The following is a 24,210-nucleotide window of genomic DNA, read 5'->3' as shown; positions in this document are numbered from 1 at the left end:
AGAAAATAGTTGCAAATGGTCTCATTGAAAGCATAAGCTGCAACAGAGAATTTTTAAAATACATATATTAAGGTTAACTATAGGGAAATGACAACAGAGCATTTGGAAAGGTCTATGTGCAAATAGAACTCTGTAGGATTAACTGACATAAAAAACTACTGATTTAAATTATGAATGAGGCGCAAGCCTATGACACAGTGCTGACGGAATCGCTGGTGACGCCTGCATCCCATTTCAGATTTAAATCCTACACTCTTCTGATTCCAAGTCCAGGTTCCAGCCTGAGCCTGAGGTCCGTCCTGGGAGGCAGCAGGTGGAGCTTCAGTGCTTAGGTTCCATCCACCCGTGTGGGTGACCTGCACTGCGCTCTCCTCTCCTAGCTTTGTCCTGGCCCAGCTCTGCCGCTTGCCAGCATGTGGGATATGAACCAGCAGGTGATAGAGCTCTCTCAGCCTTTCAAATAAAATTAAAGTTTTCAAATAAAAAAAAAGCTAACTAGTTTTTAAAATATAGCATCATGGAAAGGATTGACAACAGAGGACCAGTTAAATCCCTAATTGTTGTAAGAAGAAATTTTAAAAGTACATAGCAAAGAAAGGTTAAAATCTTATTTTGGTGTGAAAAAAAATTGAAGCCATATTTATTAGAGGTCTTTAAAAAGTTCATGAAAAGCATCTTACAAAAAAAATACTTATGTTTAAAATGCCTCTAAATAACCTAATGTCTTCAAGCTGCTTTCGGCAGACTGTTGCGCAGATAACACATTAAAAATTCTCTGAAAACTACAAAGAATTAAATCTTACCTCACTACAACTGTAATCAATGACATTGAACCTGAAGCCTGACTGTCTGCAACTTCAGTCTCACCTGCCCTCGTGGCTATATTAGTGGTCCTGGTGTTTCTACAACACTACTCTGGCTCAGGGTCTCTGAGCTTGCTGTAATCGCTGTGTGTAATTCCTCCAAACACCTTCAGGCAGTGCACCAGATGATGCAGCGTCTTCACTGCCCAGGAGGGACCAGTGGCAGAGATGAGTCAGGGAAAAAATTGATCCCTTCCCCATTCATCAAGCTATGTGCCTGGGAATGGTGCAGACTCCACCTACCTGCACACGGGGACAGTGCTGGACCAGCCTTTGCTTGCAGAGTCCAGCTATTCTTTCACAAACAGCTGATTTGCTGACCAGACCATAACCCTCTAAGAATGTTGCTATCCAGAGAATAAAGATTTCCTAACTGCGATTAACCTAGAGAGAGGAAGCTTTCCAAAGCTTTTCTCCTAACAGATAGGTTTGCCTAACATGCACAAAAGCACCCAGCAGCAGAAGAGGCCAGCTCTTGCTTTTCCCTAGGCCATTGCCCAACCAGCACCTTCATTTTCACAATGAGGCCCGCCCTCACTGCCTTGCTGAAAGGAACAGTATACATGCCTCTGTATTCCTCTAATCTTTGCAATGATGTTCAAAATTAATTTAAAATCTTTGAGTGTGACTGTTAGCACAACAGGATTAACTCAAATACAAATATCAAAGATTTTTAAAATGTTATGTCACAAAGGAAAACATAAACCTGGATATACACTTTTCAACTTGGTGGCAAACAGCAGTGTAGACTTCGTGGCTGATGTGACTGAAGAAATCAATTTTAAATTTGTTTTTGATTAAATTGAATTTAAATTCTGAAGCACTTTAAGTACTTTGAAAATGTAGTAAAAAAGGAGGAACATTAGATATTTCAATAGTTTACATAGACTGTGAAACACATTTTATGTATCTGAGTTAAGTCGACTGTTATATGTAGGGAGAAAAAAATTCAATCTTGTATTTTCCACCCTTCGGTACACACCTGCAGACCTAGAACATGACTTCATGAGGAAGGCAACACTTGCTTATGGTAGTGTCCCCAAGGCCTGGCACAAGCCCACAGAGCTGCTAAATACATTGCCCAGTGAATGAGATATTGCCTACGGAAACAGCTGATGTCCAAGCACCGACACACCATGTGGGTACACAGGCAGCCTTACAGCCATACTACCCTAGCCCATTCCTGCAGGCACTCCCTACTCTGCAAGGGGAAAACGGTTTTAACAGAAACACAAAGGCTACACCTTTAGCTGCAGTGGCACAGTCCGGCTGGCCCACACATCTGACCTACTCAACCAGAGAAATGTCCCACCAGTGATCTGTCAAGATTAAGGCAGCACTCCCTGGTTCCAGGCATGGAAAGGGTGCCAACATGTGGCATGGTGGACTAAGCCAGCATCCCGTGACTACTTGTCTGAGTCCTAGCTGTTCTACTTCCCACCCAACTCTCTACTCATGACCTTGGACAGCAGTGGAGGATGGCCCGAGTGCTTCAGCACCTGCATTCAGGTGGAGACTCACAAGTAGCTCCTGGGTCCTGCGTTTGACACGACCCAGCCCCAGCCACTGTGGCCACCACCAACTGGTGGATGAAAGATTCCCATTCTCTCAGCACTCTCTAAAAAGGGTCAGTTGCTATATCAGTCAGATCTCAGCATCAGTCATGGAAGAAAGTACCATGTTCATGACCAGTCAGGTGTGTGGATCCAGACCTGCATCTCCCTCACAGTCACACTGTCAGAGACCAGGGAAAATGCCTGGCTGCCCAATTCAAGCACTTCCTCTGGGACACTTCCTGCTCAGTCGAATATTTGGTGAGTCCACTGGGCTGGAGCCCATCACTAGGTGACCAAGAATATTAGGAATTTCTCGAGACTAATTACACATGCATTCCAATAAGACTTAGAAAATCACTTCTGAATTTTCACAGAACCTCAGCAGTGCTGTCCTAGGATGTATTTTATTCTATTCATATAGGTCTCTCAAGGAAAATTTGATTTATGTTCAGGTGGCTCAATTATACTTGACTCTTCTAAAAGCCATCACATAATAGATGGATGCTACCAAACATATACAATGTTAATAAAACTACCAAGAAAATTCAAAATGTAGTAGTTTCAAAAAAGTCTTTACATAATTTCAGAAAAAGCACAAACACGGTCTTTAGCTTGATTTTTAAATACGAATTTTATCATTTACATGTGAAGTAGAAAGATTAATTGTAGAAGTCTAAGAACAGCCTACACTAAAGGCCAGGTAAGTGGCTGCCCTCATGTCATGTGGCTCCGAAGGTGTCAGTTCAGTGCTCCTTCAGTGGCCCACTGACCTCAAGCTGTTCTTGCTGAAACACAGTGCCCAGAATGTCAGGCTACTTCACTTTCCCAATGATTTCCTCGTGCACATCAGACTCAAACTGAAGAGTTCCAAGTGGAGAGCAACTCGACTCATCCCAGACATTTATACTGACAACAACACAGTGAAAGCCTCTATAATTCTTCTGTATCTTTGTTCTTCCAGCACTTGTTTCTTATTAGCCTTGGCTCAGACTAATAGATGTCTTTTTAATCCCTTCACTTCACAACAGATACACCCACAAACACATGTGTCCAAATTAACGGAGATCAGAGCACCAGGCATCCACCAACTCCGTGCTCAGCTTCATCTGGAATTTACTATAGGACCAATACCACGCTTCTGCCGTGCTCCCCAAAACACCACCCTGTCGCCACTTCACCGACTCTCAGCTCACCTTACAGATTCTTTTATCAACGAAACTCAAGCTCACACATTCCCCCTTTATCTCCCGTCTCTTCCCTTAAGCTTTGCTTTAGAGCCGTGCCCTTCTTCAATGTAAGCAAGAAAGGTTTCCATCTGTTCACTGTCAGGCAATCCTTCAGTAACGTCATTCCCTCCCATCACTTACCACCTCTCCAGCACTTATTACCTTGTTCTTTATAAGTACTAAACATTTATTTCTCTGCAAAGCTCCTTCTAGTCAGTACATAAAGCTATTTCATATTTTAAAATAAGCTTTCCTATTAAAAAAATTTTTTTTCAGGACAAAAGCATTTAGCCTAGCGGTTAAATTGCCTATTAAGATGGTTGTCTCCATCATCATGTTTATATCCAAATCCCAGGTCTAGCTCCTTACTCCGGTTTTATGCTCCGATTTCCAAATGCTGAGAGCCAGCAGGAAAGGGATGAAGTCATCGGCTTCCTCCTGCACATGTGGGGAACTTGGATTGAATTCCATGCAGCCAACTTTGGCCTTGACCTAGTCCTGGGCATCATGGACATATGGAAAATGAACCAAAGGAAAGAATTCTGCCTGCTCTCCTCTTTAGTCTTGCTACCTCTCAAGTAAGTAAACTTCCTTGACCGTGCCATAAATTTTTCCTTCCAAACATCTTAAGCTGCATGATTTTGCTAAGTTATCTCTGAAGACAAGTTTTGTACGGCTCCCTGATTTGCACAATCATGGTAACTACTTTGTAGTATTAAATGACAAACGCACATAAAGCACACAGCAGGTGCCAGAACTAAACATGTTTTTAATTCAGTTTTAAAAAGTTATGACTTTCACAATGTGTTTTTCTCTGGGAAAAAAAAAATAGTCATGCACAGATCCAGAACACCGAGTTAAATACACAGATGGTGCTTCTCACAATCCGTTGTGGAGCATCATTCCACAATTTTTGAGCATCAGAGAAAGTTCGAACACCAGTCATGGCGAAATAGCTTCTAAAGTCTCTCCTAAGAAGAGTATTTAGAAATTCTTGAAATAACATCAAACATAATGGTTTATAGACCCTTAAAGAGACAGGGGAGGATGAACTAGTGCAGGAATAAACCTCTCTGCTATTAAGAAGCTGGTTTTGTTGCAGAGTTGTACGCCTGCATCCTGAATAAGCATGTTTAGATGCAAGTCCTGCGTATGCGCTCAATTTCAGTTCCCTGCCCCTAGGGGGCAGCAGGGGGTGGCTGAGGGAGTTGAGTTCTTGCCACGCACAGGGGAACACCGGCAAGCGCTGAGCTCTTCACCCTGGCTTCAGCCTGGTCCAACCTCTGCTATTGCAGAATGCAGAGTAAAGTAGATAGGGCAGAAATGCCCAAAAGATTCAAAAATTTAGTTAAGAAAACTGACAAATTCCGGGAAGGAAGGGAGGAGTTCTAACAGCTGAAGCACTTCGGGGAGTGAATCAATGGAAGGAACACTTCTCCCCCTAGCCACATCTCTGACTCTGCCTTTCAAATAGGATAAATTTAAAAAAAAATAGCATAATCCAGAGCGTATGCTGCATCATTCCAAAAGTTCATTATACAGTAAACAAAAATTAGTAGGTGTGCAAAGAAGTTAAACAAAAAGCAACCTGCAGTCAAGAGAAAATTAGTTGATAGAAACTGGGTTCAGGGTGATGCATGCAGAAATTAGCAGGCAAGAATGTTAAGACAACCATTTTCAGAGAACACATGGTCATGATGAAGGGACATCTTGGCACCGAGCAGAAATGGCAAGTCTATTTAAAGAGTTCAATGGAAGACAGAGGTGTAATAGCTACGGTCAAAGTTCAGTGAATGCACTTACTAGCAGACTGGAGAGAGCAGAACAAACAAACTTTGATAACAGCAAAAGCAACACTAATTGGAAAGCACAGAAAATGTCATCAAATAGTGTGTCAATGATTTTCAGGACAACACAAAGTGATCTAAATTTCTTCAGAATACAGAAGAAAAGTAGAATGGGGGAAAATGACCAAAAGATTCAAAAATACAGTTAAGAAAATTAAATTTATAAATTCTGGAAGCTCAGCAATCCCTAAGCAGAATAAAGAAAATTTTGCTTAGCTGCAAACTAATAAATGCTGAAATAAAAAATATGAAATAATCTTGTAAGATTTTTATAATAGCGATCTTTTCATTAAAAAATAGGAAAAATCTAAATCAAGGGGCCAGTGTGGTGGCACAGTAGGTAAAACCGCTAACTGCTACAGGTTCAGATACAGGCACCAGCTGACCCACTACTGATCTAACTCCCTAGTAATGGCTTGGGGAGAGAAGCAGAAGATAAGTCCAAATCCTTAGGCCCCTGCCATCTACATAGGGGTCTGTCCAGTGGTGACCACTGTAGGCAACTGGTGAGTGAAACGGTCGATGGAAAGATCTCTTTCTGTCCCTACCTGCCTGCTCTCCCCAAAATAATGTGACTTTTAAATATATATATTAAAAATAAAACCAAAAATCTACATAAAAATTAAGAACGTACTAGCTCTGAAAAGTGCTACATGAACTATATGTTGTAATCAACATTCATGGAGAACACCTCACAACTACAGAAGAGAATATTTTTCAGATGTGCCTGTGAAGCTGAAAAACTACCAGCACATTTCGAGAAAAATCCTACCAGAATGATCTGATGAGAGCAGAATTAAATTAGTAAGGAGTCATAATAAGATATTAAGAACATTCAAGAATAAAACATATTTCTAAACAGTACAAAGAGGAAATCATAATGGAAATTAGAATACATTAGGGACTCAATAGAAATAAAAATACAAGTTGCTAGAATTACAAAAGCAAAACATCTGAACAAAGCAAATGTAGAAGGCATAGAAAAGTCTTTAGCTTCCATGCTTACATCAGGAGAACTGCTTCAAATTAACCAAAGTTGCGGCTTTAAGAAGTAAAACAGGGTCCAGGGCAGTAGCCTAGTGGCTTAAGTCCTTGCATGCACCGCGATCTCATATGGGCACTGGTTTGTGTCCCAACTATTCCATTTCCCTTCCAGCTTCATGCTTGTGGCCTGGGAAAGCAGTTAAGGATGGCCCAAAGCCTTGGGACCCTGAACTCACACGGGAAACCCGGAAGAAGCTCCTGGTTTTGGGTCAGCTCAGCTCTGGTTGTTGTGGCCACCTATGGAGTGAACCAGTGGATGGAAGATCTTTCTCTGTCTCTCCTCTCTGTATATATAACTTTTCAATAAAAAATATTTTTGGAAAAGATAAGCACATTGAATCCAAAGAGTAGTAATACATTGATGAAATCAAAGAGACAAATGAAGTTTACAAAGCCAAAATGTGTTTCTCACCTAAAATACGACTCACAGTGTTAAATATCTGGAAGACTAATAAAGGAACCAGAGAAAAACACAAGGTAAACAGGAATGAAAGGAGAGATCGGCACAGAACCACCAAATATTCAAACAACGAATAACTTCATGCCAGCATAGTCAAATGAAAACAAAAATCACATTCCTTTGAAACACATGACTTTTGGAATCTGCATAAAGTAGAAGGGAAAAGGACATAAAAATTGGAATGGTGTTACAGTCTAGAAGAAATCAAATTAAGAAAACTAGCTTGGGGCCAGTGTTGTGGAGTAGATTAAGTCTCTGCCTGTGGTGCTGGCTTCCCATATAGGCAATGATTTGAGGCTCAGTGGCTCTACATTGAATCCAGCTTCCCACTAACGTGCCTTGAAAGGCAGCAAAAGCTTGTCCCTGCATCCATGTGGGAGACCTGGAAGCAGCACCAGCCTCGTGGCTTTGGCCTGGCCCAGTCCCAGACGTCATGAAGAGGCACCAGATATGTTTCACAGAATGAGATCGAAAGGCAAGATGGTAAAGGTGGGAACATAGCAGCGATGGGTAAGCGATCAGTTCTGAGACTAGGATGGTCATATATAAAACGCAAAGTGGGTGCTTGCCAAAACACAACATTACAGCCCGTCTCTGCATTCCTGGTCGCTGGCTGGGATCTGCAAACACACGCCACATCCTTATCTTCTTGAACATCGGGTCAGCCCTACCCACCTCACCTGCTCAGTCCTGGTAAACAGACATGTAACAGAAACAAATACAGACCCGAACACGCTCCAGTGCTGTTTCTCTTCTTTCTCACCTCACCGGGCCTGCAGCTACCAGGCAGGAGGCGGTGGAGTTCAGGCAAGCACTGCAGCGCCGGGCTTTGCCTGGTTTCCATGTGCACGGACGAGGCTGACAGAATTCTAGAAATCTCTGCTTGGAGGCACAGCTCCCACTCTCCAGCTGTCCCTTCCTACTCACTCTGCATAGGCAGGAACCAAGCCTATTTTAAAGTGTAATAGTGAATTTTACACACACACAAAAAAATCAAGACTGAGTGAAAATGTTCTTCCATGCAAAAAAGAAAGTCCTAAATACTCTTCCTAAAAATGTCTTTAAAAAAAGAAAAGATTTATTTTTATGGGAAAGGCAGATTTACAAAGAGAAGAGATAGAAAGATCCTCCATCTGCTGATTCACTGCCCCTAGTGGCCGCAACAGCCAGAGCTGGGTTAATCCAAAGCCAGGAGCTCTTCCGGGTCTCCCACATGGGTGCAGGTCCCAAGGCTTTGGGCCGTCCTCCACTGCTCTCCCGGGCCACAGGCAGGGAGCCGGATGGGAAGCGGGGCTGCCAGGCCACCAACTGGCACTGTCGTTGGATCCTGGTGCTTTCAGGGTGAAGATTTTAGCCATTCAGCCATTGTGCTGGGCCCCCCAAAAATGTTAATATAGACGATTCGGTACAATGGTATTATTGAATTGGAAGTCTGGATAATAATTAAAGATACTTAAGTGATATCATGTAATGAAATAAAGAGCACTGGAAGCCAATGACTGGATAATGTACAATTATTTACAATAGGAAGAAAATGAAATAAAGTAAGTAAAACAAGTAATTTCTTCTTTTCTGTCAAACTTATACTTTTTTCAACCTTCTAGCACTGGAAACTGTTTCCTGTATAACTTTTCTGCCTCATGATTCTCCCTGTAGTAGCCAAATTGTTACTTTACTGATTGTAAATATGTAAAACACAACACCAATTATCTTATCCATTATCAGTTTGTTTCCATGAAAGACTAAGAGTCAGACTGATATCTCATCTGCTGGTTCCCTCCCAAGCAGCTGAGAGCTGGGGCTGGCTCAGACAAGCTAGGAACTCAATCTTGGTCTCCATGTGAGAAGCCAAGTACTTGACCCAGGTACTTAAGCCCTGCTCTACTGCCTTCCAGGCTGTACATGGCAGGAAGCTAGAATCCACAGTGCAGCCAGAACACAGAGCCAAGTGCTTAGACGTGGAATGAGGGCATGCCGAGCAGTAGCTTAAAGGCTGTGCCTAATGCCTTCTGCCTGACCTGATATGCTTCACAGCTGGCAAGAAGGTGGGGGAGACTAAGCCTGGCCAATCACAGGCATGGTGCTGCCTGCCATCATCACAGCTGAAGGGCGAGCTGCAGCATCAGGCTCTCGCCAGCAGACACGTGACCTGCTGTACTCCAGCTCTGCGGACAGCACTGTCTGGGGAATACTGGTCCCCGGGCTTTCCTGGCCATGTTGAACCATGCAGCAGAGCAGTTCATGTTTCTATGAAGCAATCAATGTGACATTTCTGCCTAAGTTGACAAGGAGGCTTCATTTGCTTGAAAAGAAGAATCCTTCCAAAGGAAAGATACTGTCACACAGCTGACTTGAGGACATGAACCTGTCACCTAGAAGCAGCTGTGACCCAAAGAAAAGTTCTGGTTTTTGCCATGGGTGAAAAGAAATGCCCTTTGTGTTTGAGTTCTCAAAGGCCCTTCTCAAGCCAAAGTCTTCCCTAGTTCGGGAGTACTAGATGATGCTTTGTAAGTCTGAATACAACATTTGAGAATCAAATTATTATCCTAACCTGGGTGATGATCTTAAAATAGGGAGTAGATTACCAGAGGCAAGGTTCCCGAGTTTGGTTATTCATTTGATTATTCCAAGTGGTTTTACAGGCTCAGTCCCCGTTGCCAAGTTGATTCTCTCCCAAATTTCTCTGGCACTTGAATTACCCAACATTTAGCCTTCCTATTAGTCATCGCAGCAGGAGCCAACGCATGAATGAGCTGGGAGCCCCTTGTCCTGCTGGAGAAGCCAAGCTCAGCAGCGCGCAGGCCCAGTGTCTTAGCATTACCAAAGAGATTGCTCAGTGTTAGATAATAAATGCTTGAATTGTACATCATGAGGCTCTTTGCTTTCCCACACTTGTGCTTTGGCACAAGTGACTGAGAGAACTGACTTCATTTTAAACTGCCTCCTTCCTCCCTCCCCTCCCCCAGTTTCCTGTTTTTAGATTCCTAAAGCTGAAATCTGTTCCATATACAAGGGAATGGAAGCCATTTGGTTAAAATATTTACCTTCCTGACTAAGGCTGATGGGTAATTGTTTGCTGAAAAAGATGACTTTGAAATTTCTGACTTAATCAGCTGATTTAATATTTTCTTTGTAAGTGAGGATACGGGTGCAAGCTAAAGCTGTCACTCTCCTTATGTGCTAGAATCTATTGGAATAACATTCTTTAAGGACAAACGGTAGCACTCCCGGTCAGAAGGACCCTTTACTGAAGCTATACAGTCAATGTGTCTGGCCATAAAGGACTCCTCTGTCCCTGCCACAAATGGCAGACACACTCCACTGGCTCACGTTCTATCAGCTCCTCAGTAGCCATAGGACAGCAACAATTTCCTTTTATTCCCAGCCAGGTTGGAAATGATCCAGTCATTCAGAAACAAACAGGATGTAAGTTTTTTTTTTTTAAAGCTAGATAACAAAATCTTTGCTTCAACTTGAAATGAGCTGTATGTTCCCTTATGTGGAAATGAAAAATAAAATGCAGGAGCAAAGTAAAACTTAGGAAAGTATGCATTTTACATATGATATAAAAATGCAATATTTTCTTGATTCTTGGTAATGCAGCATAACACCCTGCAGAAATACTTTATTATGAAATAGCTCACTGGAGCCATTAGTAAGCGAATTCAAATGTTGTCCCATGCAAGAAATACAAATGAGCTTTCATGACAGTGGCTGAAATACAGTGGCTTTTGTTAATGTGATTTCTGAGTTCTGGAAATTTCTAGAGACCTCAGGCATTATCTGCAGGGTTTCATAGCCAGTTTGCTAAGTCCATAACCAGACTGATTTCACTTCACACTCATGGAAGACCTTCTACTGTTTTGACTATTTTATATCCAAATCTTCTCATTTTCTACCATATAACATGTTGAGAAAAATGTTTGCTTTTTTATCTAATGTACTGTGACACTGGCATACATGTGTTACTGCAAACATACCAAGAAAAACAACATGAATTAGAGAACATCTACGGGACAGTGCATTTTGGCTAATAGTCAAACAAGTGTTAAATGTGAGATATAAAGAGTTCTCTGAAAATGACAAGTAGAAAGATCTTTTCATTAATGCTTTAGCTGTGGTGACTTTTACTACCAATCACTCCAGAACATATTCATCGCTCTTCATACCCTGTGTTTGCAGTAAAAAGAATTAATCATTCTGGCAACATAGTGGAAGGACAAAATTTACAACTCTGCCTCCTTGTAGCTGATGGCAATCAGTCCAAATCAAACATAGTCCTCTTGGAAAACGTCGCCCCAACTGCAAGAAATGTGTGTCTGTTGGTGTTAGGAGGGGACTATGAGGTGGGTTTAAATGAAACACATGTGAGCAGGAGGCTGCAGGCCTACAGCTGCCCCAGCCACCACAGCCCAGAGGCGAGGCTGACACGACCCAGGGCCTTGCATGACACATGGGGAGTCTGCAGACTTTCACTCCACTCTCTGCGTGTGATTTGCCAGAGAAACAGCCTGATTATTTCTAATTGCAAAGCAGTATTTTAGACAGAATCTGGGTAACGTAAGTCAGGTTACAGTCCCAAAGGATCAGAAACCTGATTCCAATGCTGATGGGCCAGTCAGAAGATAAAGTCTTCAAAAAGAAAAGCCCGCACATTGCAATGAAAGCATTAAAGGAACTATCATGAGACACACTTCAACTCTACAGCACACTTCCTGATGGCTTAGTGTCATTTTGAGTTAGTTCAACACATTTTGTTGCATTTAAAAAGGACACCAGAACTTGTTAACATTTTACACTTGTAAGTGCTTATCCCAGTCCTTTTGGAAAAACAACATATTTAAGAAAACTTCAGGGATTTTGTTTTTTTTTCATTCTCCACTGTCCGGGGGGAATAGCAGAAAGCATCAGTACCTTCTTTTGTCTGCTCTCAGCGGCAGCCAGCTGCGTGGACATCCTCTCCTGCATTTTCCTGCAGTGGGCCATGACCGCCTCTAGGATGGACAGGGGGTTGGTGCAAACGGGCTTCTTCTCTTTGTCACCAGCACCTGCTTCATAGTCTCTTTGGAGTGCCAAGAAGGGATCGTTTAGATTAAATCTTCCATACCTTTCCTGGATAAATACCTCCTTCCTTCGAGCCTGAAATGAAATTAAAGCAATATATTAAGGAATGAAAGAGACTTATAGAAAGACAGTTACAAGAATTTCTTTTTAAATGTTTTTATTTTATGATACAATCCCATAGGCTCTGGGATTTCCCTTACCTCCTCCCCAAACTCCCTCCCCCCACTGATTTCCCCTATACTATTACAATAGGATAGTCCTTCATAAGCAGTCATAAGTCCATCATTCTGCTATTTAAGTGTTGCCTGACATTTTGGGCATGGACAATGGAAGACAGTCCAGTACCCTATTGTCAAGATATATTTTACATTTTCATTAGGAGTCCATCCTTGATTTAGAAGTATAGATGTATACCGCATTGTATCTTCACATCTGGATATGACAGTCTACAAAATTATTTTTCTAAGTGACCTTCACAAGAGGAAAGGCTCCCTGAATCCCAAATCCCCTGGCATGCTGCAAAAGTAGTAGGCTGTGACTTTCTCCTAAGAACACTGCCCTTTACATTACAAAGGATGCAAACGTGGCTTTGCCCATGATACTCTAACCTTAAGGATCTGAAATTTAGAAGTGGTCTTAGATTTTTGATGAGTATATAAAATGAGAAATGCATGAAAATAACTTTTAGTGACTGCTCAATAATAAGTCTACAAGTTTTTAGAGCAAAAAATTACAAGAATTTTTAGTAAAGTAAATGCTTTCTGTATTTTTCCATGGAGGTTGCCTTATGTCAGAGAATGTAGGATATTTATTCTTGGGGATTGACTTATTTCACTGAGCATAATGGTCTCTAGTTCAGGACCATTCTGTTGCAAATGGTAGAATTTCACCCTTTTTTAACGGCAGAATAACATTCCAAAGATGTAGATACATGAACTCTCATAAATGAATTGCATACTGGAGACTAAAATACCAAGAAGTGAAGAAATGCTGCAGTATGCATCTCTATTCTGAAACAAAAGTGAACTGCCAATGAAACTGTTAAATACACCTTGAAAATACAATACTAGCCTATCTGCCATGGACTATACTTACAACGCCATGATACACTTAAACAGCAGAATGCTGAACTTGTGGCTATTGAAGGATGTAGCGGATAGAAAATGGTAGAAGGTCGATGGGGGTGGGGGCAAACCTGTGCCGTGGAACTATACATCATAATTTTCAAAAACTACAAAAAAAATTTGTGAAATTTTTTAAATCACAATATTCAGGGCCTATTGTGGTAGCCTAGTGGCTAAAGTTCTTGCTTTGCACCTGCCGGGATCCCATATAGGCACCAGTCCACGAACTGCTTCCCATCCAGCTCCTTGAGCGTGGCCTGGGAGAGCATTGGAGGACGGCCCAAAGCCTTGGGACCCTGTACGCATGTAGGAGATCCACAAGAGACTCGGGGCTCCTGGCTTCAGATCAACTCAGCTCTGGCCATTGCGGCCATTTGGGGGGTGAATTGGCAGACAGAAGGTCTTCCTCTCTCTTGCTAGTACACCTGACTTTCCAATAAAAATAAAATCTTTAAAAAAAAATCACAATATTCACATTTTGTAAAGCCTTCAAGAAGTTTCAGAAAATGTAATTATTTCCTCATACTGAAGTTTATTAAAATATTGTTCATAGAATCCTATGAATGTTACCTCAATTTACTCCAAATATCAGTCTGTCAGTGAAAATTTTCCTCATGTATTGGGCAACAAATTCAATTTCCTATAATTAGACTACAATAGTCCTTGCATAAATTAGAAAATAGTAACAAAAACTTATGGAAATCTATCAACATGTCAGGTTATCTGGGACTAGCCACAAGGAAAAAAAAATCTATGCCACTATTAGAAAACTGAATTCAACAAATTAAGCTTAACTGTCCAAAATTTAAAAAAACGTTTTCTAAGGAAATGCTGCACATAGCTCTTTACTTTCAAACAACCACACTGACCAACTGAACTCGAATATTTTTAGACCATTGTCAGTTTGCCAACAATCAACACTAGTGCTACGACAAACGAAAACTTCACCTGCAATAAGTCCAGTTTCATCACTCAATGTAAGCTAGCTTTCAGAAAATCACTGAAATTTAAAAGACAACAAAGTTTAGAAGCTAAAACAACTGACATTTCTGGCTTCCTGAAATGAATTACACAAACATCACACTGAGTAAGTTCCACTTGATACACATAATTCCAGTTTGTACTTAACTTTCTCTTTCATATTTATTCAACTGAATTTTCCTCCCAGGCCTGGAAAACAAAAACTTGGGTGGCCCTATGTTTTTGTTGTTATTGTTGTTGCTGTTGTTGTTTGTTTTTGTTTTCTTTTTGATCACTTCATAGAAGTTCTAGAGACACTTCAGGTTCCATAAAGGAGTCTTGATTTGGTTATCAGAAGATTCATCTTAAAAGTCAATGGTATGGGAACTGCATTTCTACAGCTCACTCTTACGCTATTGGCCGACATCAGCCACCTGTGAAGGGAGCATGCAACCTTGCTTATTTTATCTTATTTTTTTAATTCCACAGGAAGATAGACTTCTCACCTACCGATTTACTTCCCCAAATGCAAATTTGTTTACATGGCGCATGTTCTTGGCCAATGAGGAACAGCAGACTTTTTTGTAAATCAATTGAGTTGTTATGTTCTAATAAAGGGCATTCCTTTTTTTTTTAAAGAAAAAAAAACGTTATCATACTTAACCAGTCAAAATACAGATGGTAAATCTGGTTTGGTCAGCAAGACACACGGTTTGTAATCTCCAACTTACAGGAAGAGTACAGTTATTGAGATTGGTTGAGCTACATCATCCCCCCGAACACTTTTCTTTGAGCACCTTGCAAGTGGGAGTGTTTTTACTTAAGTGACATACTTGCAACCCACAAGAGGATATACAACACATGCGTGATGCATTCTTGTTGAATGGATAAAGGTAGTGCCTATTGGTCTTGAAAAACAGAATTATGTAATGCAAAGCCTCCTGAAACAAAACTAAACAAAAAACAACTGTTTCCCCGTTGTAAGAAGCAAAGTCTCCTGGCCAGGGAGCAGTCATGTCTGAAACTTGGATAAGATGTTAAACCAATATTAGAATCTTTGCAAGGTTAAACCCAGAGAAAATGATGGCTAGTGACCAGTTTGCCCAGTGTGTACGACAGAATCAAGGGTAACTTTTATATCTGAAAACTTTAATTTTAATTATTTTTTATTTTTGGTGATGTTTACATAGTTGATTAAGGTGATTAGGGTCAAGGGCTACAGGAAAGTGGGTGAGATCACCATTTCCACATTCTCTTTTTTCCTTCTTGTATCTGAGGGAAGGGGTAGATAAGGCAAGAAGCCACACCCAGCCTGTCAAATGCTTCTGTACCTTGGGATAGAGGGCAGTCACCCAACACCACCCCGAGTGTCCAGTGTGGGGCATGATCTGAAGGTCCTGCTCATGAGGTTTCAATTGTTCAACAGTTCTGAATTATTGTTGATTTTGCCACTCTGAGCATGATGAAATTTCTCACCATGCTAAGGTTGACACAGTCCACCTTAGACTCTCCATTTGCCCAGTTATTCACTGTCAACGCATGGCTGGGATAGTTGAACGATTTGTTCTATCCTCCATCCTCTATTGTGGTACCAGGTATCCTCTGCAGTCCCCAATGTACTGTCATGTCCTCCATGTGTACCTGGATATTCTGTCCACTGTTCCATTAAGCCACTGAGGAGGCCCAGCCCTAACGTATGTACTCCATGGTCAGACCATGGAACTGCAATTCTCTCCATGGTTGGAGTTCTGAGTCCAACAATTCAGTTGGAAGGATCCCCATAGAAACTTCATCTGAGGTAATCCCAGACCTAATTCTCGTGCGTGTTTGCCAATACAGGGTCTGGCACAGTCCATTGCCCCAGTCAGCTTATGCACATGCTGGGGGTTGCAATTGCTGCTTCAGTTCTGCCTCCTTCCCTGTCTTTTACGCAAACCAATGGGTATTGCCCACCAAACACTCGACCCTCATGGACACCAGTGGGAGCTACAACCCAGTTGGAGTGACCTGCAATAACCCCCACCAGACCCACCCTCTTCCCTGGTTCCGTGCTTGTTAGTAAGTACATCAGACTGGTCCACCCTGTCCCACATCCCATTCAGCTTTCATACATGTCAATGGCCATTGAAGCCTAGTTCAACCTAACCAGCCCCACTATCCAGCCAATATACCTGCTGGCTGGTGCCACTCTGTCTATTCATGTCTACCCCATGCTCACCAGCCAGAGTGGCAACTCAAGAGTGAAGTGCCCACTGTTTCTCTGCTGGGCCTACTCCCACTCCTGGATCTTGCACTCTCCAGGTGGTTCTACAGTTTACCTTGACAGAACTTGCCTCCATGCCAGTATCTACCAGCTGATGCTGGGGCAAAGCTCAACCAATCCGCACTCACTCTGACTTATGCATACACCAATAGAAACAGTCAGTCCAGCCTGACTTTCCCCTGATCCAGCACTCAATCAGCACCTATTGAGATCCAGAGCGGGGAAGGAGCGAAGCTGGCAGAGGGAAAACAATCACTCTCAGGAACTAACGTTACCTGCAAGAAGATTGCCGAGAAACCCTGTCCTCATCTGCGACCTGCTAAATGCACCTGTTATCATTGGTGTCAATGATTCAAAGCCACAGGGGGATCTCTGAAATGAGTCTACCAGGACAAGGTGGACTTCTTTAAGAGACAGTTTTTGGAGTGCAAAACAGAAGTGAATATGAAAAATACTCAAGGGCTTCAATTCACAGTACGTTTAATCAATTAAATCAGAAGATAAATGCTGTTTCTCCCCCAAACCAGCAATGCAAACTCAGCCTCATTAATCAATAAAATTGGTACAAATACTCCAGATACCACCTGGACACTTAAGAGATTACTTTAGCTAAGGCATTTAAAGAATGATCAAGTATTTTTTATGCTGTGTGGAAAATGCCTGTTGTGAAAGAGACCAGGCACAGATTTCAAGAAAGTTTTACACCAAAATAATCATACTTCTTATTCCTTTGTTCCATAAGATTTTGAAGGGCTTTTGAATATACTTCCAAAAAGCAATTTAAAGACTATCTTCACAAGATCCTGAATTCTGTACTACTGCCTATACCTACAATGTCATGAAACACATAAGTAGCAGAGTATCTGAAGCCTTATATCTACCTCTCACACAGGTGTAGGGTCCCAAGGCTTGGGCCTCCTTGACTGCTTTCCCAAGCCACAAGCAGAGTTCTGGATGGGAAGTGGGGCAGCCAGGACACAAACTGGTGTCCATATGGGATCCCATAATGTGCAAGACAAGGACTTCAGCCGCTAGGCTACTGTGCCAGCCATTTGATGACTGAATTATGAATGATTTAAAAAAAATAGTTTTTTGCCAATATTTTCCAAAGCTGTTCAGTGAGTCTGAATATAGACTGTCACTTCCATGTTATGTAAACTTGGACTTCTTACTTTAACCTCCCTGAGTTTTGCCAGCTACAGAAAGGCAACCAAGGAAGCCAGATTTTTGTTGCGACTTTGGAGGATTAATAAAAATAAAACTGTAAGACAGTTAGCTGAGTGCCTGGACAATAGGATGCATGCAATAAATGGCAGCCATCACAATGGTGACATTTTTCCAGTTATTAATGTTAATACAACTTTTCCTCATTGTGTGTGCTCGAGGTTGTTTGATTAGAGAAAGGCGAAGTTGGACATCAGATGTCAGAACCAAAGCCTCCATAGCACACAAATTCTTCAAGGCTTCTGCATGCTGGGTAACGGGTTTCATGTTTATGCCCATAGATTTACAATTGTACAACATTCCTTAAGGGATAAGCGCTGTCTACCTAAGTGTCCTTTTTGCCCAGAGGCCCAGAATGTGCGCAGACCAATCCCTGGCAGGCACATGAAGCACCATTAATGAGGTCAAATAGAATCAACATGCCTGTGGATGGAAATGAGCTCATCATCCAACACAGACACGCAGATGGGTAAAATACACCATGGAGAGAGAAAACATAAATAATGGATTCTTTTGAGACACTGTTTTTAAAGGATTATGGGGCAAAAAGCAAACATTTTAGAACACAATATTACAAAATCCTATTTCGAGGCCATGCTGTAGTGTATGAGGTTAATTCTTCTGTAAGTCAGATACATTCTGAAGTGTCACAGTGAGTGAAAGGATATATTGTTGTGCATCTAGCTTTGTAAGCCTTGCTTTTGCTCTCATTAATGGATGTGCTTTTCAGCTTCCAAGATAAATCTAGGCACACACATTTCTTGTAACCCTAAAATAATATATAAAAACCATTCACTTGTTCAAGTTCTAAAAAAGTCTTTGTTTTTCTAAAGCTTCTAGATACTGAATTGCCATAATTTCCCAACAAATATTTCCATTGTAAAATTTGCCAAAATTGTGACCTTTACTGAACTTTCTGTTATAAGTCAAAATGACCTGGATAATAAAAGAAAAGCTACTTATATAATGTGAGTTATCTAAAATAAGCATACAAATATATCAACAAGCAATTCAAGGTATCTTCCTGCAAATATTATAATATTGCAGGATAATGCAGGTTTACCTATAGGATAGCTCTAGAGCTCTAGAAATACTTCTTTGTGACTTGTCAGAAGACATGTTTAAATGGCAATGGGTGAAGCATTGTGTTACTATAACATCTCCCCGCCAAACACACAATGGTAAGTGAAAAGCAGAGAAACAAAAGACAGTATGTTGTATAGTGGGGCTAAAATAACAGTTTCTCTGGGCAGTGATTGTGTTTAAGATTTTTTTTCTTTTATAGCTCCATTTGACTTGGTTAAGAGTAACACTTCCCCAGGACATCTAAGAGAATGGAAGAGACACAGTTTTGCCCTTAACTGTAGCATACCCTTTCATCCACATCCTGCATCCTGGTTCCCTGTGCAGAACCAGCTTGGGCCACTGAGAAATAACTCACCAACTGCCAGAGTGGCTGAGCATCTGGAAGAAATAAACAGTTCTTAACATTCTCACCATCTACCAGCTGAAGATGACTCATTCCGTATCAAAAACAATCAAGGGAAAAGGAATGTCGACGGTTTGAAAGCAGCCTTTATTTAAACCCTGCCAGTAATTCTACCACCCATAACTGTTCTTTGAGAGAATATCTACCTCCTGTGATTCCCTGGATTGGTTCAAAAACCAGATGCCGGCAGAAAAGACAGGGCTGCCCAAAAGAGAGAGCAGAGTCCCTGGGGCAGAATCCTTCCATCATGTGGCAGCAATAGACAAAACATGTGCCTGCAAGACAGGTGGCATTTGTACAAGCGATAGCCAAGACATTCCTGGCTACCTTTAAGTGACAGGGATCAAGGCCAAGTGGTGAAGCAAAGGGCTGGTCTCCTTCAACGGCCGGGCAGATCTGCCCAGAACAGGTGTCCTCTGCAGGAATGAGCCAAGACTCCATTTCAGGTCTTGCAATTTTGTTTTCCTTCAATCTAACGGAGGCAAATAATAAGGTATGACAAATACTTCACAGCCGTCAAATGTGGTGTATAGTTCTGCAGGTCTAATAGTGATACGAATAGTTTGAAGTTAGTGGCAACACTGAAAAGACCATTTGCAGACCTGCTGGTGTTGGTGCAAATGCTCAGCTGTGCCTGATTCTACTCAGCTTTCGCCATGACACAATCCGTTTGCTGACAATGCACTGAGCAACGTCTGCAGTTGTGTCTGCCTTACTGTGGTGGGCATTTATGGGCGGGATGGGAAGAGAGGAGTGCAGGGTCAACAGCCTGTAACACAGAGCAAGTTATGAAACGCTATGAACATGTGCTGCAGATTACGGAATAGCCACATGTGGCGTCTCCCCAGTGGAGTTCAGACCAAGACAAATGGGAATCATTTCCTGAGCCCTGCACATGATTTATGACTGCCTGTGATCAACTTCTGGAGAGAGTAAATCTGAACTACATTTTAGATGTCTATTCATGTAAGAATCCATTTTCTTTTCCCCGAGCTGTGCCACCCACTTTCTGCAAGCAGAGCTTCATGAGTCTGTAAGCCATGGAGGACATTGCTACACACCCTAGGACATTGTTCTGTCATGTAGGTGGCACATGGCAGCAGTTGCTGGAAACTGCAGCCAGGAGCTTGGGACCTGGCCATTCCCACCTCCTCCTCCCTGGAGCAGTAACTTAAGGCATCTGTAATGTTCTTAGTGTCCCATTAATAAGAACATAAGATAGCAAAAAAATGACCAAATTAGTTATAACAGGATCAATGTCTTCAGTCCCTGCCCATGTCAGTTCTGCTCAGTGACATCCAACTGTGCCTTAAGATGAGCTAAAAGCCTATAGAGTCACAGAACTGTCAATTCAAACTAAAGCCTAGATCACACAAGGTCTCACAACCCACCCATCTCACTGGCCTTCTAGAAAGAACATGGGTACCATTTAACTGATTCTCTGCTCAAGCAAATGCCCCCAGCAGAAGTCACACCCATAGCCCTGGTCACAAAATCTATACTCTCACAAAGACTGCCCTAACTGAACAACACGACATATATGTGTTGTTAGAATACATGTGTGTGGCACGCTGGCAACTGCCTGAGCGGACTCTGAACAGCTGTGCATGCAGAAGATACCCATGCAATAACACCTGCTTGTCAGCAAATACACAGCCTGCTTTGCCTGGTTTGATTTGGTCTGGTCTCAATCTCAACATATGATGAACTTCAACCAATCCTCCTCTCTGCTGATAAGAGCCACTGCTCCACAATACAGGTCTAAGGGATTACTATGCTTCTGTCCAGAACTCCCTAAGACTTAACAGAGCCCAAACTGTCCTTCTCCACGCTCATTTCCCACACACTCACATTCTTCTCACCTTCCAAGCTCTGTGCTCACTTTACCTTCTCTCCGTATGTGAGATACCGGCACAGCAGCTTGCTCTGACCAGCAAGAGATTTCCCCTGCAAAGCCAGCAGACTGCAGCCCATTCCCTCCCAGACTCCCTTTATCTGTCTCCCTCTTCGAGCTCTCTTCTCCATCCAGGACTAGGGATCTGACAATCACGAGCAAGTCCTAAGCCCAAAGGGACAGCTGAAATTATTGAAATGAGTTTATTCTCAGTCACTTAGAGGTGCTGTATAACACAGACGTTCATATTGAGAAGTAAGGATACATTGCAGTAAACATCCACTCTCGAATCAAAGATAGACTCACAATGAAACTGCTAAATATATCTTGACAATAGGATGCTGAACTTTCTGCCATTGCTTGTATCTATAACTCTGTTTACTTGGTAGTACAGCCTCTTCCTGTGGTCACTGTAATACAGACTGCAGCCCAAACTTTGCACTTTGCTTCGTCTGTCTCCTGACTGCACCCAGTTGCTTCTTCATGCGGTCCTTGGAATGTGCCGTGCCTGATTCTGGGGCCCCATAAGTATAAACACGTCTTCGCTTGTGACACTCACTTCCTTCTCTACCTGTCTTACCTGTCTTAAAACAAACTCCACAAGTTTTAAAGCAACTTTAATTCACAAAACTGTACACAGAGAATTGAATTCATTTCATATTCCCTAGCTTTGTTTGCACAGCTGGCAAATGGCATCCATCATGCCAGAGTCAGAGGTTCTCCTGCACACAGCAATGCTGAGCACCTTCTCTTTGTGCTACACCTTGGCTGCATTTGCACAGTTCCAACACACAGCTTATTTTTTTCCATGTCACTCCTTCCTTTGTCTTCCAGGGCTGAGCTGGAAGATAGACGTGAGGCCATACGCATGAACACTCAGCCTAGTACACAGTAAACACCCTGTATGCTTTATGAATTGAGAAATTTGTTTTGTTACGTTGAAACAGAGCTTTTAAGATTAAAATGTCCTCATATAGAAAGGTGTGTGTGTGTGTGTGTGTGTGTGTGTGTGTGTGTGTGTGTGTGTGTGTGTGTAGCGGTGGGGGGAAGGTAGCCAATAACAACTGAAGATACAGCTTCCTCACAACAATTTAAAGTATCCAAAAAATATAGATAACATCGTGTTGGTGGCTCAGTTAACTGCTGATTTCAGAATACATTTTCAATGGGTTCATACTATGGCCCAGCATATGAGGCCATGGTTTACAATGCCACCATGCCATATCAGAGTGCTAGCTTGAGTCCTAGTACCCAGGAAAGCAGAAGGCAGCAGCCTGAGTTCCGGGCCACCGCTATCCATGTGGAGTAAAAGGCTGTTGTCGTTGCCCTGTCGTTGCCCTGGCCCTGCCTGGCCCTGCCTGGCTCCTCCTGGTCCCTCCTGGGCAGGGTAGCCCTTGGAGAAATCAACCAGCCAACGGAAGACAGAGCTCTTCGCCTCTGTCTAAATTCCAAACCCTCCTTGTCTCTCGTTCTATATTTCAAGTAAATTTTAAAAAGAGAATATATTGTGTTATATACTTGTACATTTGACAGAGGTATGAGATACAATTTTAGAATTCAATACCATACTTCCAAAAAACAGAAGCCAATCTGATTCTGAACTGATATGTCAATTCCCTTTTAATTTCCCTGAAGATTCTTCTACAGTCTGTTATAGCTTAGAAATGACTTAAAACAGATCTATACAAAATGGCCTTTACGTCTCCATGAAAGATTTGTGTCAAATTGTTAGAGCTCTCAGTAAGCACACAATTTGAGAAAAAGAACACCTATGCCAGAAATCTGAAAAGTAGTCTAATAAATGTAACATTTTAAAATAAACATTACTGGACCAGTATGGTGCATAGTAGGCGACTCACACCTGCAGTGCTGGCATTGCATATGGGTGCTGGTTCGAGTCTCCACTGCTTGTCTTCCAATCCATCACCCTGCTTACGGTCTTGGAAAGCAAAGGACGGCACAAGTCTCTGGGAATTTACATCCATGTGGGAGACTCAACAGAAGCTCCTGGCAGAAAATGATCCAAGATCCAGGGCTCATACCACCATCACATGGGAGATCCAGGTAGGACTCATAATTCCTGGCTTTGGCCTGTCTCAGCCCTAAGCATAGTAGCCACTACGTAAACCAACAGATAGAAGATCTTTCTATTTATGACTCTTTCAGATAAATAACTTTTATGTGAGTAAAAAAGCTGCAGATTTTATGCACTTAGAGGTGCCTCTTGGGAATGACTCAAAGGTATACAACAGAGACCCAATTTTTATGTTTCCTTCAGATGATTGCCAGCATCAATAAAAGGAAAAACAGCTTACACAGCTCACTTCCTGGGGCGGAATTCTAAACCCAAGCAGGCCAAGTGCCATGGAAGGACGGATGCTCTGAAGACCAAGCCTCCCAAAGGGGCTGGCTACAATTGCATTCTGAAAGTGTTTACAGGAAAGGCCCACTCTCTGAGCCACAGGTCAACATAGTGGGCCACTGGTGAGTCTTGCCCACATGAGAGATATGCACATGAATTCACACACTCCTGTCACTTGAAACTGCAGGATCTGGCTCAGCATTTGGAAACAGACGGGAGGTTACAGACATGGAGCCACATGATTCAGTTCAGAACGGAGACTGTTTTTCGTTGACCTGCATTTGAATTTTACTGTAAGTGTCCTAGCTCAGTGGTCTTTGCCTAGTTGCAAACCACTATAAGCCTCATTTTCTTTATTTTTTTAATTTTATGTGCTGCCGAAGCAAGCACATTTTCTTTGTTTTTTTAAATATTTGTTTTATTTATATTGGAAAGGTAGATTTACAGAGAAATCTTTCTTCCATCCACTGGTTCACCCCCAAATGTCCGCCCATAATGGCCAGGGCGGAACCAATCTGAAGCCAGGACTACCCCCACCTCCCCTACACTCCTACCCCCGGCCATCAGCGCAGGGTCCAGAGGACTTGGGTCATTCTCTACTGCTTTCCCAAGCCATTAAGCCAGGAAGCAGCCAGGACATGAACAGCACCCATGTGGAACACCAGCACTTGAAGGTTTAAGTTTCATTTTCTTATGTGTAGAGTTGATAACAGTCCCTGCAGTCCCACACGATACACTGCAAACATTAGCACAAGACTGCAGATGCAAGTTGCTGGCACCATGCAATGTCCAGCTCTGTGACTGGCATACAGGTGAGATCCCACCTACACACTG

The 24,210-nt window shown here is 42.2% G+C and overlaps 1 protein-coding gene across 1 annotated transcript in view; it reads right to left on the bottom strand.

Moving 5' to 3' along the window:
* The window catches only part of CTTNBP2 (cortactin binding protein 2), a 114,442-nt gene that overhangs the window by 54,308 nt on the left and 35,924 nt on the right, over positions 1 to 24,210 (bottom strand). The window contains exon 3 of the mRNA XM_041002162.1: positions 11,911 to 12,135. Coding sequence (XP_040858096.1) covers positions 11,911 to 12,135 — 225 coding nt within the window. The remainder of the gene's footprint in view (positions 1 to 11,910; positions 12,136 to 24,210) is intronic.

Source organism: Ochotona curzoniae, unplaced genomic scaffold, assembly GCF_017591425.1.
Source record: "Ochotona curzoniae isolate NIBS_2020 unplaced genomic scaffold, NIBS_Ocur_1.0 scaffold_2476, whole genome shotgun sequence".
Taxonomy (NCBI): domain Eukaryota; kingdom Metazoa; phylum Chordata; class Mammalia; order Lagomorpha; family Ochotonidae; genus Ochotona; species Ochotona curzoniae.
Note: the sequence above shows the minus strand (reverse complement) of the source record. Positions and strands in the feature narration are given on the sequence as shown.